A 21,834-nucleotide genomic window follows, 5' to 3' on the forward strand; every position below is an offset into this window, starting at 1 on the left:
GGCTCTTTGGCCTATGGGGAAACTCATATTGTTAGGGGGATAAAACGGTCTTATACAAAACGTATAAGATCTCTTAAGCCTGTGTTAACCTCAGAACTTATTTTATGTGTTTATCCCAAAACCCCATTATTTCCCCATCCATTTCCCCATAGGGCTCACCAACGAACCAGAGGTAAATCATTTCCCCATCCATTTCCCCATAGGGCTCACCAACGAACCAGAGGTAAATCATTTCCCCATCCATTTCCCCATAGGGCTCACCAACGAACCAGAGGTAAATCATTTCCCCATCCATTTCCCCATAGGGCTCACCAACGAACCAGAGGTAAATCATTTCTGTTTTTTACGACTACAAGCTGGGGAGCTCTATTCTGACAATTGTCTTTTGCCTGTCTCATGTTCTTTGTTTGTCCATTTCCTTTCCTTCTGTGTGTGTCTGTGCATACCTCTGTGTATGTTTCTGTGAGTATCTGTCTGTCTAGTCCCATCTCATGTCCCCTCTCCATCAGGGCTCCCTCCTCACCTCAAAACCTTTCCGTCTCAAGCCATTCCCTGATGCCACACCAGTCTCTGACTCTGCAGTATGTCACAGAACCCTTAGGGGCGGGGTGTCTCCCCCCTCTCTGCATGCTGCAATGTCCCCTGATCTCTCTATCTACTTTATCTTTTGCTCTCTCTCTCTTTTTCTCTCTCTTTTTCTCTCTCTTTTTCTCTCTCTTTCTATCTATCTGTCTATCTATCTTTCTATCTTTCTTTCTGAGGAATGGTGATAGATTCAATCAGACAGAGGAAGCCATCTTCAGTGCAGCCTGGTGGAGCTCTGGGCTCCAATGTCATACTTCCCTACATGTTCTATTCTGCTGTGACTTTTGGGTTCATCTCAGTCTACATCTTCATCTTGCTGCTGGGCCAAACTGGCCAGAATGATGCTGAGCTTTGATTTGCTGTCTGTCTGTGGGTCATTGTGACCCTCCCTCCCATCTCTCCCTGTATCAGTCTGTGTTTCATGCAGCTGGTGGATAAACCAGCCTAAATGCTGCTCTTTTTGCAGAATACTTACTGTTACTGTCTTTCCCTGTGTTTTTCTTTGCCGCTCAAACTTCTGACTTCCCCTGTCTTATTCAAGCATCTGTCTGTGATTTCTTTAGTACATTTATGAGTTCAAACTTCAGAAAATCTTTGTACCGATATTTTACTTTTTAACAAAGTTATATACGTTTAACGTCCTCTTTACTAGCACTTGTGAACAGTTTGAAAAGTTTAGCATGAATATTAGTACGTTCAAGTAAGTTTGAAAGGTATAACCAAAATAGTTTTTAGTTCAGAATGGCAGTTGGTAAATGCCTGAGCAATTAATTCACAGTGTTGACCCAGCAGTTAACAGGACCCTAATAAATGTGTTGGATTAAATAGTAACATCATTATATAGTATTATTAATAGTGTATCTCTGTGGCTTCACTGCTAAAGGGCAGTTTGTACCCTTAATCGCTTCAGCGGTCTTTTGGGCTCAGGAGTCAGAGGTTTCAGTTAATTAGGCTCCAGATCTCTCAATCTCCACTGGGGAACACTGACCAACAGAACCATTAAACCACTTTGTACCAGCCTGTTCCGACTTCTGACATTACACTACTGCAATGTTCTAGCCTTCAATCTCTTCTACAGTCTATACCACTGGAGAAATGTACTCTGTGTTCTGTGCTTTTATTTTATTGAAGGTGTCTGCCCTAGCACAAACTAAAATGGCTAAGTCTGGTACAAAACGTTCACTTCTTCAGGGAGGTGGTGAAAGGTTCAACTTGTTACGTTGACTTTAAAAAGAAAGGAAAATAACTTTTTCTTGATGTGTAATGAATGCCTCTTGACTAGTACAGGCATTAAATGAACACTGTTATATTATTTTTTTCGCTGACTCTTTGATTTGATAAGACCTATTTGCATCTGTTCCAGGCAAATGGTCAAGATGAAAGCAGCAGCAGTAATAGCATTTACCCTCCATCCCCCTCCAAACACCCCTCTCCGAACCGCAGTTCCTTGTATTGTGTTGTAATCACAGCATGCTCCAGTCTTTCACCTCAATCATTAGCATTTTGCCATTAATGCTTTTGTAAGCCTCTGCTTTGATGTTGGATTTAATTAAATAAGATACAATTATGAAGTTGATTGATATCACAGTTGCTTACAAAAGCCTCTCACAGAGGAGGGGTGGTAGTAGAGGAGAAGAAGCACTTTAAGTGGATGCCGCCACAGATTGGGTGGATACAAAGAGACAGACAATGGGCTCTGAGAACGGCTGAAACAGCAGGGAGGTTTTCCTACCGATGTAGACAAATTTAATGGGTCTGCTATTACTATTAGACACTAGATGGATAGAAATGCAGAGAGAGGGAGAGGAGCTAGGCCTAACTTCACAAACATTTATAATTAAACATTGAATTGTGCATATGATACTGCCAATACTGGCTTGATATTAATTCAGATGATTGTGTGAATGGTAGGTCATGGGATCCTCTTCCTCTGGATGAGGTGTGTATGTGTGTGTGTGTGTGTCCGTGTGTGTGTCCGATCCCATTCCCACAGCCCTTACAGAAATCTGTAGTGAGTGTCTACACTGTGTCGCCCTCTCTCCTCCAGCTCTCCATGCTCTTCACAGAGGAGTGTGATAAGGTGATTGGCCTGATGCATGTGCACTCATTCAGCTATGACTTCCACCTACGGGTGGTTCACCAGTGCCTGGTGGGCTGTCACATGACCCTGCAGCAGGGATACCGGCTGATCGGCTTCCTGGAGGACTTCATAGCCCATCCCCAAGTTCAGACGAAACCACGTCTTCCAGGGTGAGTCTGACTCAACCCACCTAAACAACTAAATCCTGAAAAGATTCCCAGCAGTATGTATAAGGCTCAGGCCAGAATTAAAACCAACACAGATCAACAACCTGTGCTTTGCGGTTGACTGTTAAATGTGATTTCTGCTTGAGCCTAACAGTTAGCATGATCTCTATTGACAACTGGGAAATTGTACCATGGCGCCGGAGAAGATGGCTGACGTTTTATGTGCTCCTAACCAAACGTGTTTTTTTGTTTGTTTTTGCGTTGTTTGTAACTTATTTTTTAAACTTATTCTGTACATAATGTTGCTGCTACCGTCTCTTATGACCGAAAATAACTTCTGGATGTCAGAACAGCGATTACTCACCACAAACTGGCAGAAGCTTTTTTTCTTTCTTTAATGAGTCCGACGAGCCCAACGTGAAGAGCATACTGCTTTCCCGGGAACAGGCCCAAATCCCCGTCATTTGCGTGAGAAGAGGACGGAGGTTGGGCTGCCTTCTGAGAATTCATAGGCGATCAAATAAACCCCCACTGCCTTCCGTTCTACTAGCTAACATGCAATCATTGGAAAATAAAATAGACAACCTACGAGGAAGATTAAACTACCAACGGGACATTGAAAACTGTAATATCTTATGCTTCACAGAGTCGTGGCTGAACGACGACATCCTCAACATGCCGCTGGGTGGTTATACGCTGTATCGGCAGGATAGGACAGCGGCGTCTGGTAAGACAAGGGGGGGCGAACTATGTATATATGTAAACAACAGCTGGTGCAGGATATCTAAGGAAGTCTTGAGGTATTGCTCGCCTGAAGTAGATTATCACATGATAAACTCTAGACCACACTATCTACCTAGAGAGTTTTCATCTGTATTTTTCGTAGCTGTCTACATACCACCACAGACTGATGCTGGCACTAAGAACACACTCAATAACTGTAATCCCCCATAAGCAAACAGGAAAACGCTCATCCAGAGGCGTCGCGCCTAGTTACCGGGGACTTTAATGCAGGGAAACTTAAATCGTCTTACCAAATTTCTATCAGCATGTTAAACGTGCAACCAGAGGGGGAAAAAACTCTAGACCACCTTTATGCCACACACAGAGACGCGTACAAAGCTCTCCCTCGCCCTCCATCTGGAAAATCTGACCATACTTCTATCCTACTGATTCCTGCTTACAAGCTCAAATTAAAGCAGGAAGCCCCAGTGACTCGGTCAATTAAAAAGTGTTCAGATAAAGCAGTTGCTGAGCTACAGGACTGTTTTGATAGCACAGACTGGAATATGTTCCGGGATTCTTCCAATGTCATTGAGGAGTACACCACATCAGTCATTGGCTTCATCAATAAGTGCATCGATGACGTCGTCCCCACAGTGACCGTACTTACATACCCCAACCAGAAGCCATGGATTACAGGCAACATCCACATTGAGCTAAAGGCTAGAGCTGCCGCTTTCAAGGAGTGGGACTCTAACCAGGAAGCTGATAAAAAATCCTGCAATGCCCTCCAACGAACCATCAAACAGGCAAAGCGTCAATACAGGACTAAGGTCGAATCATACCACACCGGCTCCGACGCTCGTCGGATGTGGCAGGGCTTGCAAACCATTACAGACTACAAAGGGAAGCACAGCCGAGAGCTGCCTAGTGACACAAGCCTACAAGACGAGCTAAACTACTTCTATGCTCGCTTCGAAAACATGCACTGAAACATGCATGAGAGCACCAGCTGTTCCGGACTACTGTGTGATCACGCTCTCCGCAGCCGATGTGAGTAAGACTTTTAAACAGGTCAACATTCACAAGGCCGCAGGGCTTGACGGATTATCAGGACGTGCACTGCGAGCACGCGCTGAACAACTAGCAAGTGTCTTCACTGACATTTTCAACCTCTCCATGTCAGTCTGTAATACAAACATGTTTTAAGCAGACCATCATAGTCCCTGTGCCCAAGAACACTAATGTAACCTGCTTAAATGACTACCGACTCAGAGCACTCAAGTCTGTAGCCATGAAGTGCTTTGAAAGGCTGATCATCGCTCACATCAGAACTATTATCCCAGAAACCCTAGACCCACTCCAATTTGCATACCACCCTAACAGATCCACAGATGATGCAATCTGTATTGCACTCCATACTGCCCTTTCTCACCTGGACAAAAGGATTGTGGACAAAAAAACTGGACAAAATGAATGTGAGATTCTCACCTATGTGAGAATGCTATTCATTAACTACATCTCAGCGTTCAAAACCATAGTGCCTTCAAAGCTCATCAATAAGCTAAGGACCCTGGGACTAAATACCTCCCTCTGCAACTGGATTCTGGACTTCCTGAAAGTCTATCGCTGTGCGTAGGCCGCTAATCTGTGTTGGGTTGAATCCAGGCCTATGTCCTGTCGCTAAACTCATGCTTCTGTCTGTCTGTCCATCAGGGTGTTTCTCCATCTCTACGGGGATGATCACAGCTCACCAGCTGTATAACAACATTACTGACCATGCTGTCACCTACGGCATGAAGCCCCTTCGCATGTCCAAAGCCGCAATGACCATCGATGGCAAGAAGGGTGCACCACCCAGCAGTGACCTGCATGAGTACGGTCTGGTTGCACTGTGGAACAGGTAGGCTATGGACACACACACACACCTCCGTGAATTAAACACACATTATGCATGACCTGTTCTTCTCATCTAGTTTGGGCTCTTACAAGGACCTTGAAGGCCTGCGTCACCATGACGATTTTGACATGTCCCTGCTGGGGTGTCACAATGCCGATCCGTTTGAGGAGCAGTCGAAGGGAGAGAGACATCTGCTGAACTACAGAAAGATGAAAGGAGGGATTATATATCGTACAATGGATGGTGGAAATCATTTTGGAAAAGGTCACAATTTCATACCGTAGGTTGCTATTGAAAACAATAGGATAGTATTCTGTATGGTAGGTTGCTATTAACAACAATAGGATAGTATTCTATACAGTAGGTTACATTAAAATTAAACTGTGTGCTGTACCAATAACTCTGTATGAAGTTGCATTGCAATAACATTGACTTATCCGTCTTCTCAATCTGTGTGTGTGTGACGTGTCCTTGCGTGTTTATGTTTCAGGCTGCATTACTACGTGATAATGACCAGCCAGAGAGAGCTGTTCCCCCGGCTGACGGCTGACCTGCGTCGCTTCAAAAAGCTTTCCCAGATACACCGTGAGGTCAGCGACCTGGCAGGAAGGGTTCCCCCTGAGAGAGGTACAGAACCAGGCGGGGTATTGGACCTTGAACTGGACCTCTGGGAGGAGACCCCCCCCTGCAGCCTCAGCCCCAGACACCTTCATCTCTACCCCCAGTGTTGGGAACGAGTTCTATCCCCTGACTGGCCCCTAAGGGTCTGTGGCCCAGGGTCTCCTCTACCCCTCTCATCTGTTCCCCCTGCTCAACCAGGAGGTAGGGTTATCCAGGACCGCTAAGACTTCATTGTGTTTTTAACTTTTTAGTGCGTGTATTGATGTATTCACATGGATGAGGCAATTGTAGGTTACCATTTCAATACAATAGGTTACTATGTTAGTATTCCAAATTAAATCAGCTTACCTATATCTTTATGTAGGAGTTATTGCATATATATTAAATTATAGGCTGTGTATTTTAAATTGGTCAAATAAATGTATTGATTCAATCATCAATCCAGGTGGGCTGTGCGCAGAGTCAGATCCAGGCGAGCATGGAACAGGCCATGGGCCACTGTCGCAGGGACAACCTGTGGAGGAGGCTGTTCCATGGAGAACACCAGCACCTGGCCATGGACAAGCTCAAGCTGAGCAAACTGTACTTCAGCGAACTGGAGGAGCGCCTCAATGCAGTGCAGAGTCAATCTGTAGGGGAGATTGACCCCCAGCTGGTAAAGAACACACTCTACCCTACTCTATTACAGACCACATCACCTCATCCAACTACTTCAAGCCACCTCACCTCACCACTACATACCACACCAACCTTGATTCTCCAAGATGGCGTAGCAGTCGGAGGTCTTGTCGTGTCGTGTCCCTTGTATATATTGTTTGGTTTTTTTAAACATATTTTTCTTCGCATATCTTTTAAAACATTTTGCTAAACCTCAACTTCCAAATACTCTCCTGCAACCCGCCTCACCCAATGTTGCTATTTTTTCTGAAGTATTTATATTTACTTCGGATCCGGATCCCCTCAACTGAAGCTAGCCACCTAACTACCAGCTATCAGTCAGAAAACCATTGCTAGCGGTCTTCAGCTAACCGGTCATCAGCTAACCTTTAGCTCTGAAAGCTCTCGCCAGTTGGAACAACGCGACTCTATCCAGAGCATAACGGATCTATTATTATTTTTTATCGCCGGATTCCCACCAGATTCCCACCGCAAATGGAAAATATTCAACTGGATCTTCACAACTAGCTAACTAGCTAACCGCAACCCCGGATGATTACTCCTGGCTAGCGTTTCCACCCACTTAGCTTGAAGCTAGCCCGGCCAGAGCTCCTGTGCTACCACCAAAGCATACTCCTGGGCTACAATATCCGGACCCACGACCGGTCTATCGATGTCACCGCATGAAGAGGCATAAACAGACTCACCCCATCGCGACGCCCCCCCAAAGGCTAACTTTCTAGCCCTTGCTATCTCCTTGCTTGCTAATTCGGCCTGCTAACTGCTACCTTGTTTAGCCCCGGCCTACTAACTGTTAGCTTGTTAGCACAAGCCTGCTAACCGTCTGAATCGCCGCGTCCCAAACACTCACTGGACCCATATTTACTTTCAATCTCTTTTCGATTTTTAATTTGTTTATACCTTCCGGTAACCTGCCTCACCCAATGTGATACGGAATCGCTATTATTTTTAATTTTTAGAACACACTCAAGAACCTCCAGAAGCTAACCAGCTAACTAGCTACAAGCTATTTAGTCATTGTACTCGCCAGTCCAGCTTCCCTGCCCCATCCACCGCTGCCCCCTGGACACTGATCACTTGGCTACATAGCTGATGCACGCTGGACTGTCCATTAATCACGGTACTCCATTCTGCTTGTTTATGTTTTATCTGTTGGCCCCAGCCGCACTCAGGCTCTGTGTGTAGTTAATCCGACCCTCCCTGCCCAGTCAACTCCATTTTACCTGCTGTTGTTGTGCTAGCTGATTAGCTGTTGTTGTCTCACCTACTGTTTTAGCTACTGTTTTAGCTAGCTCTCCCAATTCAACACCTGTGATTACTGTATGCCTCGCTGTATGTCTCTCTCAAATGTCAATATGCCTTGTATACTGTTGTTCAGGTTAGTTATAATTGTTTTAGTTTACAATGGAGCCCCTAGTTCCACTCTTCATACCCCAGATACATCCTTTGTCCCACCTCCCACACATGCGGTGACCTCACCCATTACAACCAGCATGTCCAGAGATACAACCTCTCTCATCATCACCCAGTGCCTGGGCTTACCTCCGCTGCACCCGCACCCCACCATACCCCTGTCTGCGCATTATGCCCTGAATATATTCTACCATGCCCAGAAATCTGCTCCTTTTATTCTCTGTCCCCAACAACGCTCTAGGCGACCAGTTTTGACAGCCTTTAGCCGCACCCTCATTCCACTCCTCCTCTGTTCCGCGGGTGATGTGGAGGTAAACCCAGGCCCTGCATGTCCCCAGGCACCCTCATTTGTTGATTTCTGTGATCGAAAAAGCCTTGGTGTCATGCATGTCAACATCAGAAGCCTCCTCCCTAAGGTTGTTTTACTCACTGCTTTAGCACACTCTGCTAACCCTGATGTCCTTGCCGTGTCTGAATCCTGGCTCAGGAAGGCCACCAAAAATTCTGAGATTTCCATACCCAACTATAACATTTTCCGTCAAGATAGAACTGCCAAAGGGGGAGGAGTTGCAGTTTACTGCAGAGATAGCCTGCAAAGTAATGTCATACTTTCCAGGTCCATACCCAAACAGTTCAAACTACTAATTTTGAAAATGACTCTCTCCAGAAATAAGTCTCTCACTGTTGCCGCCTGCTACCAGCTGTGCCCTGGACACCATTTGTGAATTGATCGCCCCCCATCTAGCTTCAGAGTTTGTTCTGTTAGGTGACCTAAACTGGGATATGCTTAACACCCCGGCAGTCCTACAATCTAAGCTAGATGCCCTCAATCTCACACAAATCATCAAGGAACCCACCAGGTACAACCCTAAATCTGGAAACAAGGGCACCATCATAGACGTCATCCTGACCAACTGGCCCTCCAAATACACGTCCGCTGTCTTCAACCAGGATCTCAGCGATCACTGCCTCATTGCCTGTATCCGCTACGGAGCGGCAGTCAAACGACCACCCCTCATCACTGTCAAACGCTCCCTAAAACACTTCTGTGAGCAGGCCTTTCTAATCGACCTGGCCCGGGTATCCTGGAAGGACATTGACCTCATCCCGTCAGTTGAGGATGCCTGGTCATTCTTTAAAAGTAACTTCCTCACCATTTTAGATAAGCATGCTCCGTTCAAAAAATGCAGAACTAAGAACAGATACAGTCCTTGGTTCACCCCAGACCTGACTGCCCTCGACCAGCACAAAAATATCCTGTGGCGGACTGCAATAGCATCGAATAGTCCCCGCGATATGCAACTGTTCAGGGAAGTCAGGAACCAATACACGCAGTCAGTCAGGAAAGCTAAGGCCAGCTTCTTCAGGCAGAAGTTTGCATCCTGTAGCCACATTTCAGGCTTCAAACATAAAGATATAAAACTGTATTTTTTTGTGAAGAATCAACAACAAGTGGGACACAATCATGAAGTGGAACGACATTTATTGGATATTTCAAAGTTTTTTAACAAATCAAAAACTGAAAAATTGGGCGTGCAAAATTATTCAGCCCCTTTACTTTCAGTGCAGCAAACTCTCTCCAGAAGTTCAGTGAGGATCTCTGAATGATCCAATGTTGACCTAAATGACTAATGATGATAAATACAATCCACCTGTGTGTAATCAAGTCTCCGTATAAATGCACCTGCACTGTGATAGTCTCAGAGGTCCGTTAAAAGCGCAGAGAGCATCATGAAGAACAAGGAACACACCAGGCAGGTCCGAGATACTGTTGTGAAGAAGTTTAAAGCCGGATTTGGATACAAAAAGATTTCCCAAGCTTTAAACATCCCAAGGAGCACTGTGCAAGCGATAATATTTAAATGGAAGGAGTATCAGACCACGGCAAATCTACCAAGACCTGGCCGTCCCTCTAAACTTTCAGCTCATACAAGGAGAAGACTGATCAGAGATGCAGCCAAGAGGCCCATGATCACGCTGGATGAACTGCAGAGATCTACAGCTGAGGTGGGAGACTCTGTCCATAGGACAACAATCAGTCGTATATTGCACAAGTCTGGCCTTTATGGAAGAGTGGCAAGAAGAAAGCCATTTCTTAAAGATATCCATAAAAAGTGTCGTTTAAAGTTTGCCACAAGCCACCTGGGAGACACACCAAACATGTGGAAGAAAGTGCTCTGGTCAGATGAAACCAAAATTGAACATTTTGGCAACAATGCAAAACGTTATGTTTGGCGTAAAAGCAACACAGCTCATCACCCTGAACACACCATCCCCACTGTCAGACATCATGGTTTGGGCCTGCTTTTCTTCAGCAGGGACCGGGAAGATGGTTCAAATTGATGGGAAGATGGATGGAGCCAAATACAGGACCATTCTGGAAGAAAACCTGATGGAGTCTGCAAAAGACCTGAGACTGGGACGGAGATTTGTCTTCCAACAAGACAATGATCCAAAACATAAAGCAAAATCTACAATGGAATGGTTCAAAAATAAACATATCCAGGTGTTAGAATGGCCAAGTCAAAGTCCAGACCTGAATCCAATCGAGAATCTGTGGAAAGAACTGAAAACTGCTGTTCACAAATGCTCTCCATCCAACCTCACTGAGCTCGAGCTGTTTTGCAAGGAGGAATGGGAAAAATTTCAGTCTCTCGATGTGCAAAACTGATAGAGACATACCCCAAGCGACTTACAGCTGTAATCGCAGCAAAAGGTGGCGCTACAAAGTATTAACTTAAGGGGGCTGAATAATTTTGCACGCCCAATTTTTCAGTTTTTGATTTGTTAAAAAAGTTTGAAATATCCAATAAATGTCGTTCCACTTCATGATTGTGTCCCACTTGTTGTTGATTCTTCACAAAAAAATACAGTTTTATATCTTTATGTTTGAAGCCTGAAATGTGGCAAAATGTTGCAAAGTTCAAGGGGGCCGAATACTTTCGCAAGGCACTGTAACACGGTCACCACCGATAAATCCATGATTATCGAAAACTTCAACAAGCATTTCTCAACAGCTGGCCATGCCTTCCGCCTGGCTACTCCAACCTCGGCCAACAGCTCCAAGCCTCTCCAGGTTCTCCTTTACCCAAATCCTGATAGCAGATGTTCTGAAAGGGCTGCAAAACCTGGACCTGTACAAATCAACTGGGCTTGACAATCTGGACCCTCTATTTCTGAAACTATCCGCCACCATTGTCGCAACCCCTATTACCAGCCTGTTCAACCTCTCTTTCATATCGTCTGAGATCCCCAAGGATTGGAAAGCTGCCGCAGTCATCCCACTCTTCAAAGGGGGAGACACCCTGGACCCAAACTGTTACAGACCTATATCCATCCTGCCCTGCCTATCTAAGGTCTTCGAAAGCCAAGTCAACAAACAGGTCACTGACCATCTCGAATCCCACCGTACCTTCTCCGCTGTGCAATCTGGTTTCCGTGCCGGTCACGGGTGTACCTCAGCCACGCTCAAGGTACTAAACGATATCATAACCGCCATCGATAAAAGACAGTACTGTGCAGCCGTCTTCATCGACCTTGCCAAGGCTTTCGACTCTGTCAATCACCATATTCTTATCAGCAGACTCAGTAGCCTCGGTTTTTCGGATGACTGCCTTGCCTGGTTCACCAATTACTTTGCAGACAGAGTTCAGTGTGTCAAATCGGAGGGCATGCTGTCCGGTCCTCTGGCAGTCTCTATGGGGGTGCCACAGGGTTCAATCCTCGGGCCGACTCTTTTCTCTGTATATATCAATGATGTTGCTCTTGCTGTGGGCGATTCCCTGATCCACCTCTACGCAGAAGACACCATTCTATATACTTCCGGCCCGTCCTTGGACACTGTGCTATCTAACCTCCAAACGAGCTTCAATGCCATACAACACTCCTTCCGTGGCCTCCAACTGCTCTTAAACGCTAGTAAAACCAAATGCATGCTTTTCAACCGTTCGCTGCCTGTACCCGCACGCCTGACCAGCATCACCACCCTGGATGGTTCCGACCTTGAATATGTGGACATCTATAAGTACCTAGGTGGCTAGACTGTAAACTCTCCTTCCAGACTCATATCAAACATCTCCAATCGAAAATTAAATCAAGAGTCGGCTTTCTATTCCGCAACAAAGCCTCCTTCACTCACGCCGCCAAACTTACCCTAGTAAAACTGACTATCCTACCGATCCTCGACTTCGGCGATGTCATCTACAAAATTGCTTCCAACACTCTACTCAGCAAACTGGATGCAGTTTATCACAGTGCCATCCGTTTTGTCACTAAAGCACCTTATACCACCCACCACTGCGACTTGTATGCTCTAGTCGGCTGGCCCTTGCTACATATTCGTCGTCAGACCCACTGGCTCCAGGTCATCTACAAGTCCATGCTAGGTAAAGCTCCGCCTTATCTCAGTTCACTGGTCACGATGGCAACACCCATCCGTAGCACGCGCTCCAGCAGGTGTATCTCACTGATCATCCCTAAAGCCAACACCTCATTTGGCTGCCTTTCGTTCCAGTTCTCTGCTGCCTGTGACTGGAACGAATTGCAAAAATCGCTGAAGTTGGAGACTTTTATCTCCCTCACCAACTTCAAACATCTGCTATCTGAGCAGCTAACCGATCGCTGCAGCTGTACATAGTCTATCGGTAAATAGCCCACCCATTTTTACCTACCTCAACCCCATATTGTTTTTATTTATTTACTTTTCTGCTCTTTTGCACACCAATATCTCTACCTGTACATGACCATCTGATCATTTATCACTCCAGTGTTAATCTGCAAAATTGTAATCATTCGCCTACCTCCTCATGCCTTTTGCACACGATGTATATAGACTCTCTTTTTTTTCTTTTCTACTGTGTTATTGACTTGTTAATTGTTTACTCCATGTGTAACTCTGTGTTGTCTGTTCACACTGCTATGCTTTATCTTGGCCAGGTCGCAGTTGCAAATGAGAACTTGTTCTCAACTAGCCTACCTGGTTAAATAAAGGTGAAATAAAAATAAAAACTCACCTCACTACTTCAGACCACCTCACTACTGCATACCACACAACCTCACCTCACCACTACATACCACACCAACTCACCTCACTACTTCAGACTACCTCACCTCACCACTACATACCACACCAACTCACCTCACTACTTCAGACCACACCACATCACCTCACTACTACAGACCACACCACATCACCTCACTACTTCAGACCACACCATCTCACCTCACTACTACAGACCACCTCACCTCACTACCAGAGACCACACCACCTCACTACTCCAGACCACACCACCTCATCTCACTACTTTAGACCACACCATTTCAACTCACCTCATTACTACAGACCATCTCACCTCACTACTTCAGACCACACCATCTCACCTCACTACTACAGACCACCTCACCTCACTACTACAGACCACACCATCTCACCTCACTACTACAGCCCACCTCACCTCACTACTACAGACCACACCATCTCACCTCACTACTACAGACCACCTCACTACTACAGACCACACCATCTCACTACTTCAGACCACCTCACCTCACTACTTCAGACCACACCACCTCACTACTACAGACCACACCAACTCATCTCACTACTTCAGACCACACCACCTTACCTCACCTCACTACTTCAGACCACACCACCTTACCTCACCTCACTACTTCAGACCACACCACCTCACTACTTCAGATCACACCATCTCACCTCACTACTACAGACCACCTCACCACCACAGACCATCTCACCTCACCACTTAAGACCACATCACCTTGTGGCGATATCTGCACGGAGCCTTCACCGTGTGCTGCCACTTTAAGAGCGCATGAGCAGTAAGGAAGGAGGAAATAAAGAGCGCTCGTTCAGCTAATTGGGGGGGGGCTCTTGGGTGGCGCGACAGTTTGATTGTGTGTGCTGTAGAAGTTTTGTTTGTTTTCAGCGTGTGTAGTTTATAAAGTATTTAACTCAATCATCGGTGTGATCGCTCTAGGTCGTGGTTGTTTTCGTTTGGGACCGCGCCCGTTATGGATCGCATGGATTAGTAGAAACCTTGTTGCGAAGCTTTAACATACAAACCATCGAACGGTCAGACAGTACACCTGCACACCTGAAGACTACAGCTAAGATCTCTCTTGTTCTCTTTCTCTCTCTCTTCCCTCTATCGTTCCAGTGCTTTACCCTGCAACAGACTCTTTATTTTTCAAATGCACTTCCCATTGAAGTTCATTAGAGTTGGACTATTATGACGAAACATGTCTTTCTCAGGTCCTGTTTGTATGGCCCCTATTATCCTGCTGCTGTGTTGATTTGGCAGCAGGCACCTCTATAGCATGTTGCTCTGTTCGCTCGTCTCTCTGTTGAGGAAGAATCTCAAAAGCCAATCAGCACACTCTACTGTACACATACAGCATAATTATTGAGCCTACTACACCTATTATTAAAACACATCCGGTCGTTGATTGGATTGTGCCTCCATTCAGAGAGATTGGATGGTTCCAGTCAGGTGTACACGTATTAGATGCAATAGCCTAATTTCCAGTATCATGCCATGTCCATATTAGGTTATTGTGTTCCAGTCGTGATTGGATTTGGATAAGTACCTCTGCAGGTAGATAAGCATGTATCTTGTCAGTGCTGTAGCCTTGACTAGAGTTTCCTGTTAGTCTTGTATCCTTTTAAATGACTACCCATTAAAGTTGTGCTTGTTAGATGGATACATTTTATTTAGGTAACAGCAGTAAGTCACTGAGAAATGATAATCCCTTCTACAATAATTAAACAACGCTTCAATCCAGAGAATCTGATTGAGAAGGGTTTTTCAAGAAAAAGTTAAAAAGGACTAATTCCAGGTAGAAAGGAGTTGGAGCACTCAACAAAGTAAAATAGATCAATCTCCAACTCCCTTTTACCTGGAATTAGTCTTTTGGAAGTTTTTCTTGGTAAGTCATTCTCATGATTGTTGTCGTTGTTGAGCCCCCATCCTTTCCTTTGTTTCCTGAAGAGTGGAGGCACACCTGAACTCTGGCCACTTCAATTCAATAGTTAGTTACTGATGCTACCCATAGCCTCCACTTGTTGGTTTTGTAAAATAAAGATCCCTATGGCCCTTCTTGAGAGCTCCAATCATTTCAATTATTCTTCAGTACCCTGCTCCAATTACACCATGGTTGGAGCAACTATGCATCTGTGATTTTCCAAATGTCTGGTGGGCGGGTGGCTTCTCGTGGAGATGGTATTCAAGGTTAATGCCCTCTTAGTCAGTAGAGGAGGAGGGTGGGCCAGGCCTGCTCACTTCTGCCTACTCGAGGAGACCGAGAGCCTCATAATCACAGAGGCTTGCATCTGTGTGTGTTGGAGAGGAGAGAAACAAAGCATCCTTAGACGACGGTGATAATCAGAGGTGTGCGTGCATGTGCATGGTGTTGGCGTTGGAGAAGAGAAACGCGGCTCGTCATCCATGGAGAAAGGAATCATTATAATCACAAGCTATCTCTAAAAGCCCTCATACCTACCCCTGAGCCAGTGGCTGTGGGCTCCTGGGCTGCTCACTCTGTGACTGACAGCTCCTCCAGGTCTAACAGCCTTCCCACTGTGCACTCAGCTCATCCCTTATGGTGCGGCAGGTAGAGAATAGAGCCGTATCCTCCCTATAATAACCACACAGGCGTTATCCTGACATCAACATAAGGATAGTGGTGCCGTCGTATCCCCCAGCACAGCTGGGAAACATGTCTATGCATACAGTGTATCTGAATTGTGATGATGTGTATTAGGATTTGGCTATGTGCAGTATGAGGTGTTACATAGATATGTGTTGCGTGTGGTTCCATTGGGTTTTTCTTGCTCCTCTGTCATATCTCTGTTGTGTTGTGAGTCCCCACAGAGCTGCAGGATTTGCATCAGTCCTTCTGAAGACTGAATGTAGATGCTTTATTTTGATGATTCCCATAGGTTTCATCCATAACAAACTGTTGCATCATCCACTCCATTTCTAGCTTGAAATCATCTTCTGAAAGGCGATAGCTTCCTACTAGCTAGCTACCTGCTACCTACTCTGCCGCGCTGTGCTACCTACTAGCTAGCTACCTGCTACCTACTCTGCCGCGCTGTGCTACCTACTCTGCCGCGCTGTGCTACCTACTCTGCCGCGCTGTGCTACCTACTCTGCCGCGCGCGCAACCTATTCTGCGGCGCGACCTATTCTGTGGCGCTACCTACTCTGCCACGTGCGCTACCTATTCTGCGGCGCTACCTATGCGGCGCGACCTATTCTGCGGCGCTACCTATTCTGCCGCACTGTGCTACCTACTCTGCTGTGGTTACATCCCTATTCCCTATACAGTGCTCTACTTTTGACCATTGCCCATAGTGCACTACTTTTGATCAGAGCCTATGTAAGGAATAGGGTACCATTTGGGATGCGGCCTGTGAGTTAGTTTCATACCCCTAACCCCTCTGGGCAAGTCAGAAGTCTACATGCTGTTCACACCAAGGGGATAACTCTCCACTCCCAGAGGTCTACTCTGCCTACATGTGATAAGCAAATCTAGAAAATCCACAGCATCAAATCAATTTCAAACCAAATTGAACTACAAATGGAATGTGCAATGTGTCTGATGATACCCTTGGCTAGTGACTATTCATTTAAATTATGTCTCTTTCATTATTAAATAAAAAATGATCTAATCTACCATGAGGTTGAAGCTTCTCAAAGTGCAGAAGGTCTTTATTCTGAGGAGGATGTTAGCATGGATACTTCCCAAAGTGAAGCCCTATTTCCTATATAGTGCACTACTTTTTAACAGTGCCCATAGGGCTGTGGTCAAAAGTAGTACACTATATAGAGAATAGGGTACCATATGGGATACAGCTGTAGCTAAACGCTGCTTTGCTTCACAACATTTCTCAGTGGTCTTCCAATGTTTGGAATTTCAAGAACAAGTAAAGGATGGCAGTTACTATTGAGAATGACTATTGAGATGAATTTCAAAGCAAGAGTGCTTAGAAGCAAAGATCAGAAACATTAGGCTACATATATAGGAAAAAGGGTGCCATTTGGGACAAGACAATGGTTTATAGTAGAGAGCTACCCTTTTTCTAAGATAGTTATATGCCTTATTATTCTTTAATCAAAGATGTGCTCTTTATTTTAGTGTGGTGGTATAGCTACAGTAGAGAGCTGCCCTCTTCAAAGAGATAGTTATGTATCTTAATCAACGCTGTGCTCTTCAAACTAGCTGTGTCTTTCCCACAGGGATCTCGGCATTTATCAACAGAAAAGTCCTAATTAAAAACCCAAACATCCTATTTATGTGTCCATGTTAAAGAAGAAGTGGAATGGAAACTTCACAGTCAGTGATCTGAACACAGATTAAGAATGTAGTGAAGTATGGACTGTGAGAACTGAGTAGGCTCTGCAGCATTGCAGAGGTCGCAGTTGGAAATCTCCCTACAGCTCACCCGCTGCCTTGTGTTCCGTTCCTCTTCTCTACTCATTTTCTGCTATTCATAGATGTATGCCAGGGAATCACTGATTGTAAGCCAAGCAATGTTAGATTCAAAGCCAATTGTGTAATTGGCGTGTACTATTTGGCCATTTTTTAATTTGCAAGGGAATATCTAGAAGAAGTCTTTGAAAGATCTTTAACTTGATTCCTGATGTATCCTTTTCTCAGTGTGTAGGGTCATTGTTCCTCCAATAGTAGGACTTATGTAGCTGGTGCTGGTTTGAATTTGGGTGGTAACTGGTCAGGGTAAAGCATTTGTTTGTCTCTAGTTAAGATCTTTGGTTCGAAACGTTGCCCTCAACATTGCCCTCAAAGAGGGCAACGTCATGACAGCACTGTGAGAGCATTTAGCACTGTGTGACCCAGGCCTCCATCTTTCTTTCAAGGCTTTCTTTCAAGGCTTTGTGTCCTGTATCTCTGTTCCCACAGGATTGTTTCTTGACCATGAGTCCCAGCTGGTACCAAAGTCTGATCAAAGTGCCGCTGACTCGCTTCCCTCAGAGCTGCCGACACTTTGACCAGAGTGGCATTCAGTATCTGGTAAGAACAAGACCACTAATATAACATATATACAGATATAAACACTACAAAAACATATATATTGAACAAAAATATAAATGCAACATGCTACAATTTCAAATATTTTACTGAGTTCACATAAGGAAAACAGTTAATTTAAATAAATCCATTAGGCCTAATCTATGGATTTCACGACTGGGAATACAGTCATGTTGGTCACAGATACCTTAACAAAAGTTAGGGGCGTGGATCAGAAAACGTATACAGTTGATCAATCTGTTGATTGTGGCCTGTGGAATGTTGTCCCACTCCTCTTCAATGGCTGTGCGAAGTTGCTGGATAATGGCGGGAACTGGAGCACGATGTCGTACACGTTGATCCAGAGCATCCCAAACATGTTCAATGGGTGACATGTCTGGTGAGTATGCAGGCCATGGAGAACTGGGAAATGTTCAGCTTCCATAAATTGTGTACTGATCCTTTCATCATGGGGCCGCGCATTATCATGCTGAAACATGAGGTGACGGCGGCGGATGAATGGCACCAATGGGCCTCAGGATCTCGTCACAGTATCTCTGTATATTCAAATCGCAATCAATAAAATGCAATTGTTTGTTGTCCGTAGCTTATACCTACCCATACCATCACCCCACCGCCACCATGAGGCACTCTGTTCACAACATTGACATCAGAAAACCGCTGATCAGCAAATCACACAACACCATACACGTGGTCTGCAGTTGTGATGTCGGTTGGACTAGGTGCCAATTTCTCTAAAAAAAACATTGGAGGCGGCTTATAGTAAAGAAATGAACATTTAATTGTCTGGCAACAGATCTATTGGACATTCCTGCAGTCAGTATGCCAATTGCATGCTCCCTCAAACCTTGAGATATCTGTGGTATTGTGTTGTGTGACAAAACTGCACATTTTAGAGTGGTCTTTTATTGTCCCCAGCACAAGGTGTACCTGTGTAATGATCATGCTGTTTAATCAGCTTCTTGACATGCCACGACTGTCAGGTGGATAGATTAACTTGGCAAAGGAGAAATGCTCACTAACAGGGATGTAAACAAATTTGTACACAAAATTTGAGAGAAATAAGCTTTTTGTGCATATGGAAAACTTCTTTCTTTCAGTTCATGAAACATGGGGCCAACACTTTACATGTTGCATTTATATTTTTGTTCAGTGTAAAAACTACAACACCCTACAGCACTTTGTCCACAATTACACTACAATTAAAATTGCTCGTCAAAATGGGTTCCAGAGTGCGGCTTTCAGAGCTCAACCACCACTAAATCAAGGTCATGTTCAGTAGAGCACACGTAACAAAATCTGCAATGGAAAAGGTAGCAAAACCTTTCTCCCTACTGAACACTACCATTCCAGTAAATTAAGAGGTGCTTTGTTCACTAAACTAGAGCTGTCCTCTCCATATGGAGTATGTACACACTTTGCATACATAGGAATACAGCAGAGCACCACCCGCTGCTGTACCTCCAGCAGAATATAATGTAGAGAAACAGGGGAAAGCACCCCGCTAAGCAAATTAATTATCCCGTTTTCTCCTTCACATTCATTGTGATTGCATCCGCTTCAAGTCAAACTGTATCTTGAGCTGCAGACATTGTTATTAGCATGGGTGCCTGTATCAAAGTTCCTATAGCTCTGTCATTGGACTCCACTGTTTATATACGATATCTATTCAAGAAATATACTGTAGCCTTCTGTGTAATATCCTATAATGAATTCCATCCCTACATCCCCTATTTGATTGAAATAAATTTTGGAGGTGATCTTATTAAGTTCTTATGGACTAATCCGCTATCAGGAAATGCCGCAAGTACCCTTGAACTTTTCTAACGTTTCTCTCAGGCTTCTAACTTTTATTTGTGACAGGGGAAAGCAAGAACAATTTGAATGTGAAGAAGGAAAAAAATGTGTATAAAAATCTAAAATTGAGAGACCTCTGCAGTTTGGAAGAAGGGTTTAAGCGTTGTATAAAAATGTGAAATGCGGCTCTCAAGGGAGATTATGGGAGTCTTACGGGGAATAATTGTCGGTGTCAAGAGGTTAGTCACTACTTAGTTTGGTAATTGGGAGACTTGAGATCAAAAGAACATCCCCCTCACTACTTCTCTTCTGAAGATGTTCTACCCTAGTACTGTACATGGTGACGTAAACTCAACCTGCCCTTCCCTCCCTAGCAAACATCAGTCACACACTATTCCTTTTTTTTTTGTCCCAGAGAGCAAAAGACTATAAATAGTTCAAACACAAGATCCCATTAACTGTAGTCAGTCACCTATTTTTGTTCAAAGTTATACTGTGGGGAATGGGGGGGATGGAAATATACTGTGGGGAATAGGGGGGGATGGAATTGTAAGTCATTATAGCTTGAAATGAACAGTTCTGCCGTTCCCTTCTTTCTTTCAGGCTGTCCTGAACCAGAAATTCACTGACTGCTTTGTTCTGGTCTTCCTTGAAAATCAGGCAGGAAAAACGGTGAGTCATTGTGATGTCTTCCCATTGTTATGCTCTTTCTAGCATTCTATAGCTGCACTATATGAATTCCTTATAAGCTATAAGGAGAGATGACATTTTTTTCAATTGAACTTTATTTTGCCCCCTCCTCCCCCTCCCTCCAGAGCCTCAAGGTTGTATTTAGGGAGCCATTGCCATCCCAACCGCAGCCTAGGAACAGCCCCTCGCCCCAGCTGGTGTCCATGCACCATCACCTGGAGTCTGATCAACACAGCCTGCTACAACTTGTGGACAGGGCTGCTTTAGGCCTGGAGGGCCAATCAGGGCCAGGTGGGCCACAGAGAAACAGGCTGCTGGGAGGTATAGTTCCAGACAGACGGCTTAATTTATAAGCCGTCTTGGCATGTGGGACACAAAAAAGGATGTTATTGTTGAAAAGTGCTAAATCAGCAAATCAAAGAGTTCACATGTCAAAGCTTCCTGTGCAATTTACCACTGGGAGAAAAGATACACACTATTGTTAAATGGATAGTGCAAGATTTTGGCAATGAAGCTGTACCTGTAGACTTCCAGTTGCGCTAACGCTCGTTAGGCTCGCAAAAACTACCTTCAACTTCCTTCAAACTGCACGCAGAGACATAGAAATGGCATCTGACATTGCAAAAATCTTGCACCATCCCTTTAAAGGTACGACCTTACCTGCCTGTGTCACCCGGCCTGTGTTTTGGTAAAAAGCTGAGGGATGTGCCTGGAAAAATTGGTATCAAAATTATAGTTTAACTTGTTTTGAGGGTGTACAGTGTTTGTTTACATTGTTTACAAGCATTGGAGTAAAATAAGATTATATTTGTTCTGATAAGGTACCGCAGTTGAACTAAGTTATATTCTTTAAGAATCAATGGGAATACATCATTAATTTAGATGTCCAAAAATTGATGTAGCAACGAACTAGCTTTGAAGTACATGAAGGGCTCTATATTAAATCAGATCCCCTTTAGCTGACATCCACATAGCTGTTGTTTTGGTGGTGTCGGAGGTGAAACGGCGTTAGAGCTGTCAAATCCACAAGTGGCTCCTGGCATTATACAGTGCCTTCGGAAAGTATTCAGACCCCTTGACTTTTTCCCCATTTTCATATGTTACAACCT

At 44.6% G+C, this 21,834-nt stretch overlaps 2 protein-coding genes across 5 annotated transcripts in view; both read left to right on the top strand.

The window, feature by feature from the left end:
- LOC112251610 (KICSTOR complex protein SZT2-like) overlaps positions 1 to 2,839 on the top strand; it is a 35,615-nt gene extending 32,776 nt beyond the window's left edge. The window contains exon 8 of the mRNA XM_024422584.2: positions 2,633 to 2,839. Within this exon, the coding sequence (XP_024278352.2) occupies positions 2,633 to 2,839 (207 nt within the window). The remainder of the gene's footprint in view (positions 1 to 2,632) is intronic.
- On the top strand, positions 2,749 to 21,824 carry LOC112251273 (KICSTOR complex protein SZT2). 4 transcript variants are annotated; one of them, XR_006083472.1, is made up of 9 exons: positions 2,749 to 2,835; positions 3,479 to 3,559; positions 5,272 to 5,458; positions 5,532 to 5,735; positions 5,946 to 6,277; positions 6,522 to 6,731; positions 18,110 to 18,220; positions 20,639 to 20,707; positions 20,851 to 21,824. XR_006083472.1 is itself a non-coding variant. In XM_024422179.2 (9 exons), exons 6-9 carry the CDS (start codon positions 6,555 to 6,557, stop codon positions 21,076 to 21,078), a joined length of 585 nt encoding a protein of 194 aa, XP_024277947.1. In that variant the 5' UTR covers positions 2,749 to 2,835; positions 3,479 to 3,559; positions 5,272 to 5,458; positions 5,532 to 5,719; positions 5,946 to 6,277; positions 6,522 to 6,554; the 3' UTR covers positions 21,079 to 21,824. The 4 variants fall into 4 exon arrangements, 1 of the variants encoding a protein (XP_024277947.1); XM_024422179.2 differs by having other exon boundaries at positions 5,532 to 5,719; XR_006083473.1 differs by lacking the exon at positions 18,110 to 18,220.
- The last annotated feature ends 10 nt before the right edge of the window (positions 21,825 to 21,834 follow it).

This window comes from Oncorhynchus tshawytscha, linkage group LG05 (assembly GCF_018296145.1).
Source record: "Oncorhynchus tshawytscha isolate Ot180627B linkage group LG05, Otsh_v2.0, whole genome shotgun sequence".
Lineage (NCBI taxonomy): Eukaryota > Metazoa > Chordata > Actinopteri > Salmoniformes > Salmonidae > Oncorhynchus > Oncorhynchus tshawytscha.

Coding starts and splice junctions, on each gene's coding strand:
- LOC112251273 (XM_024422179.2), top strand. CDS start 6,555: ATGGAACAGGCCATGGGCCACTGTCGCAGGGACAACCTGTGGAGGAGG. Junction 18,221..20,638: donor AGAGTGGCATTCAGTATCTG/GTAAGAACAAGA, acceptor TCTTTCTTTCAG/GCTGTCCTGAACCAGAAATT. Junction 20,708..20,850: donor AAAATCAGGCAGGAAAAACG/GTGAGTCATTGT, acceptor CCCTCCCTCCAG/AGCCTCAAGGTTGTATTTAG.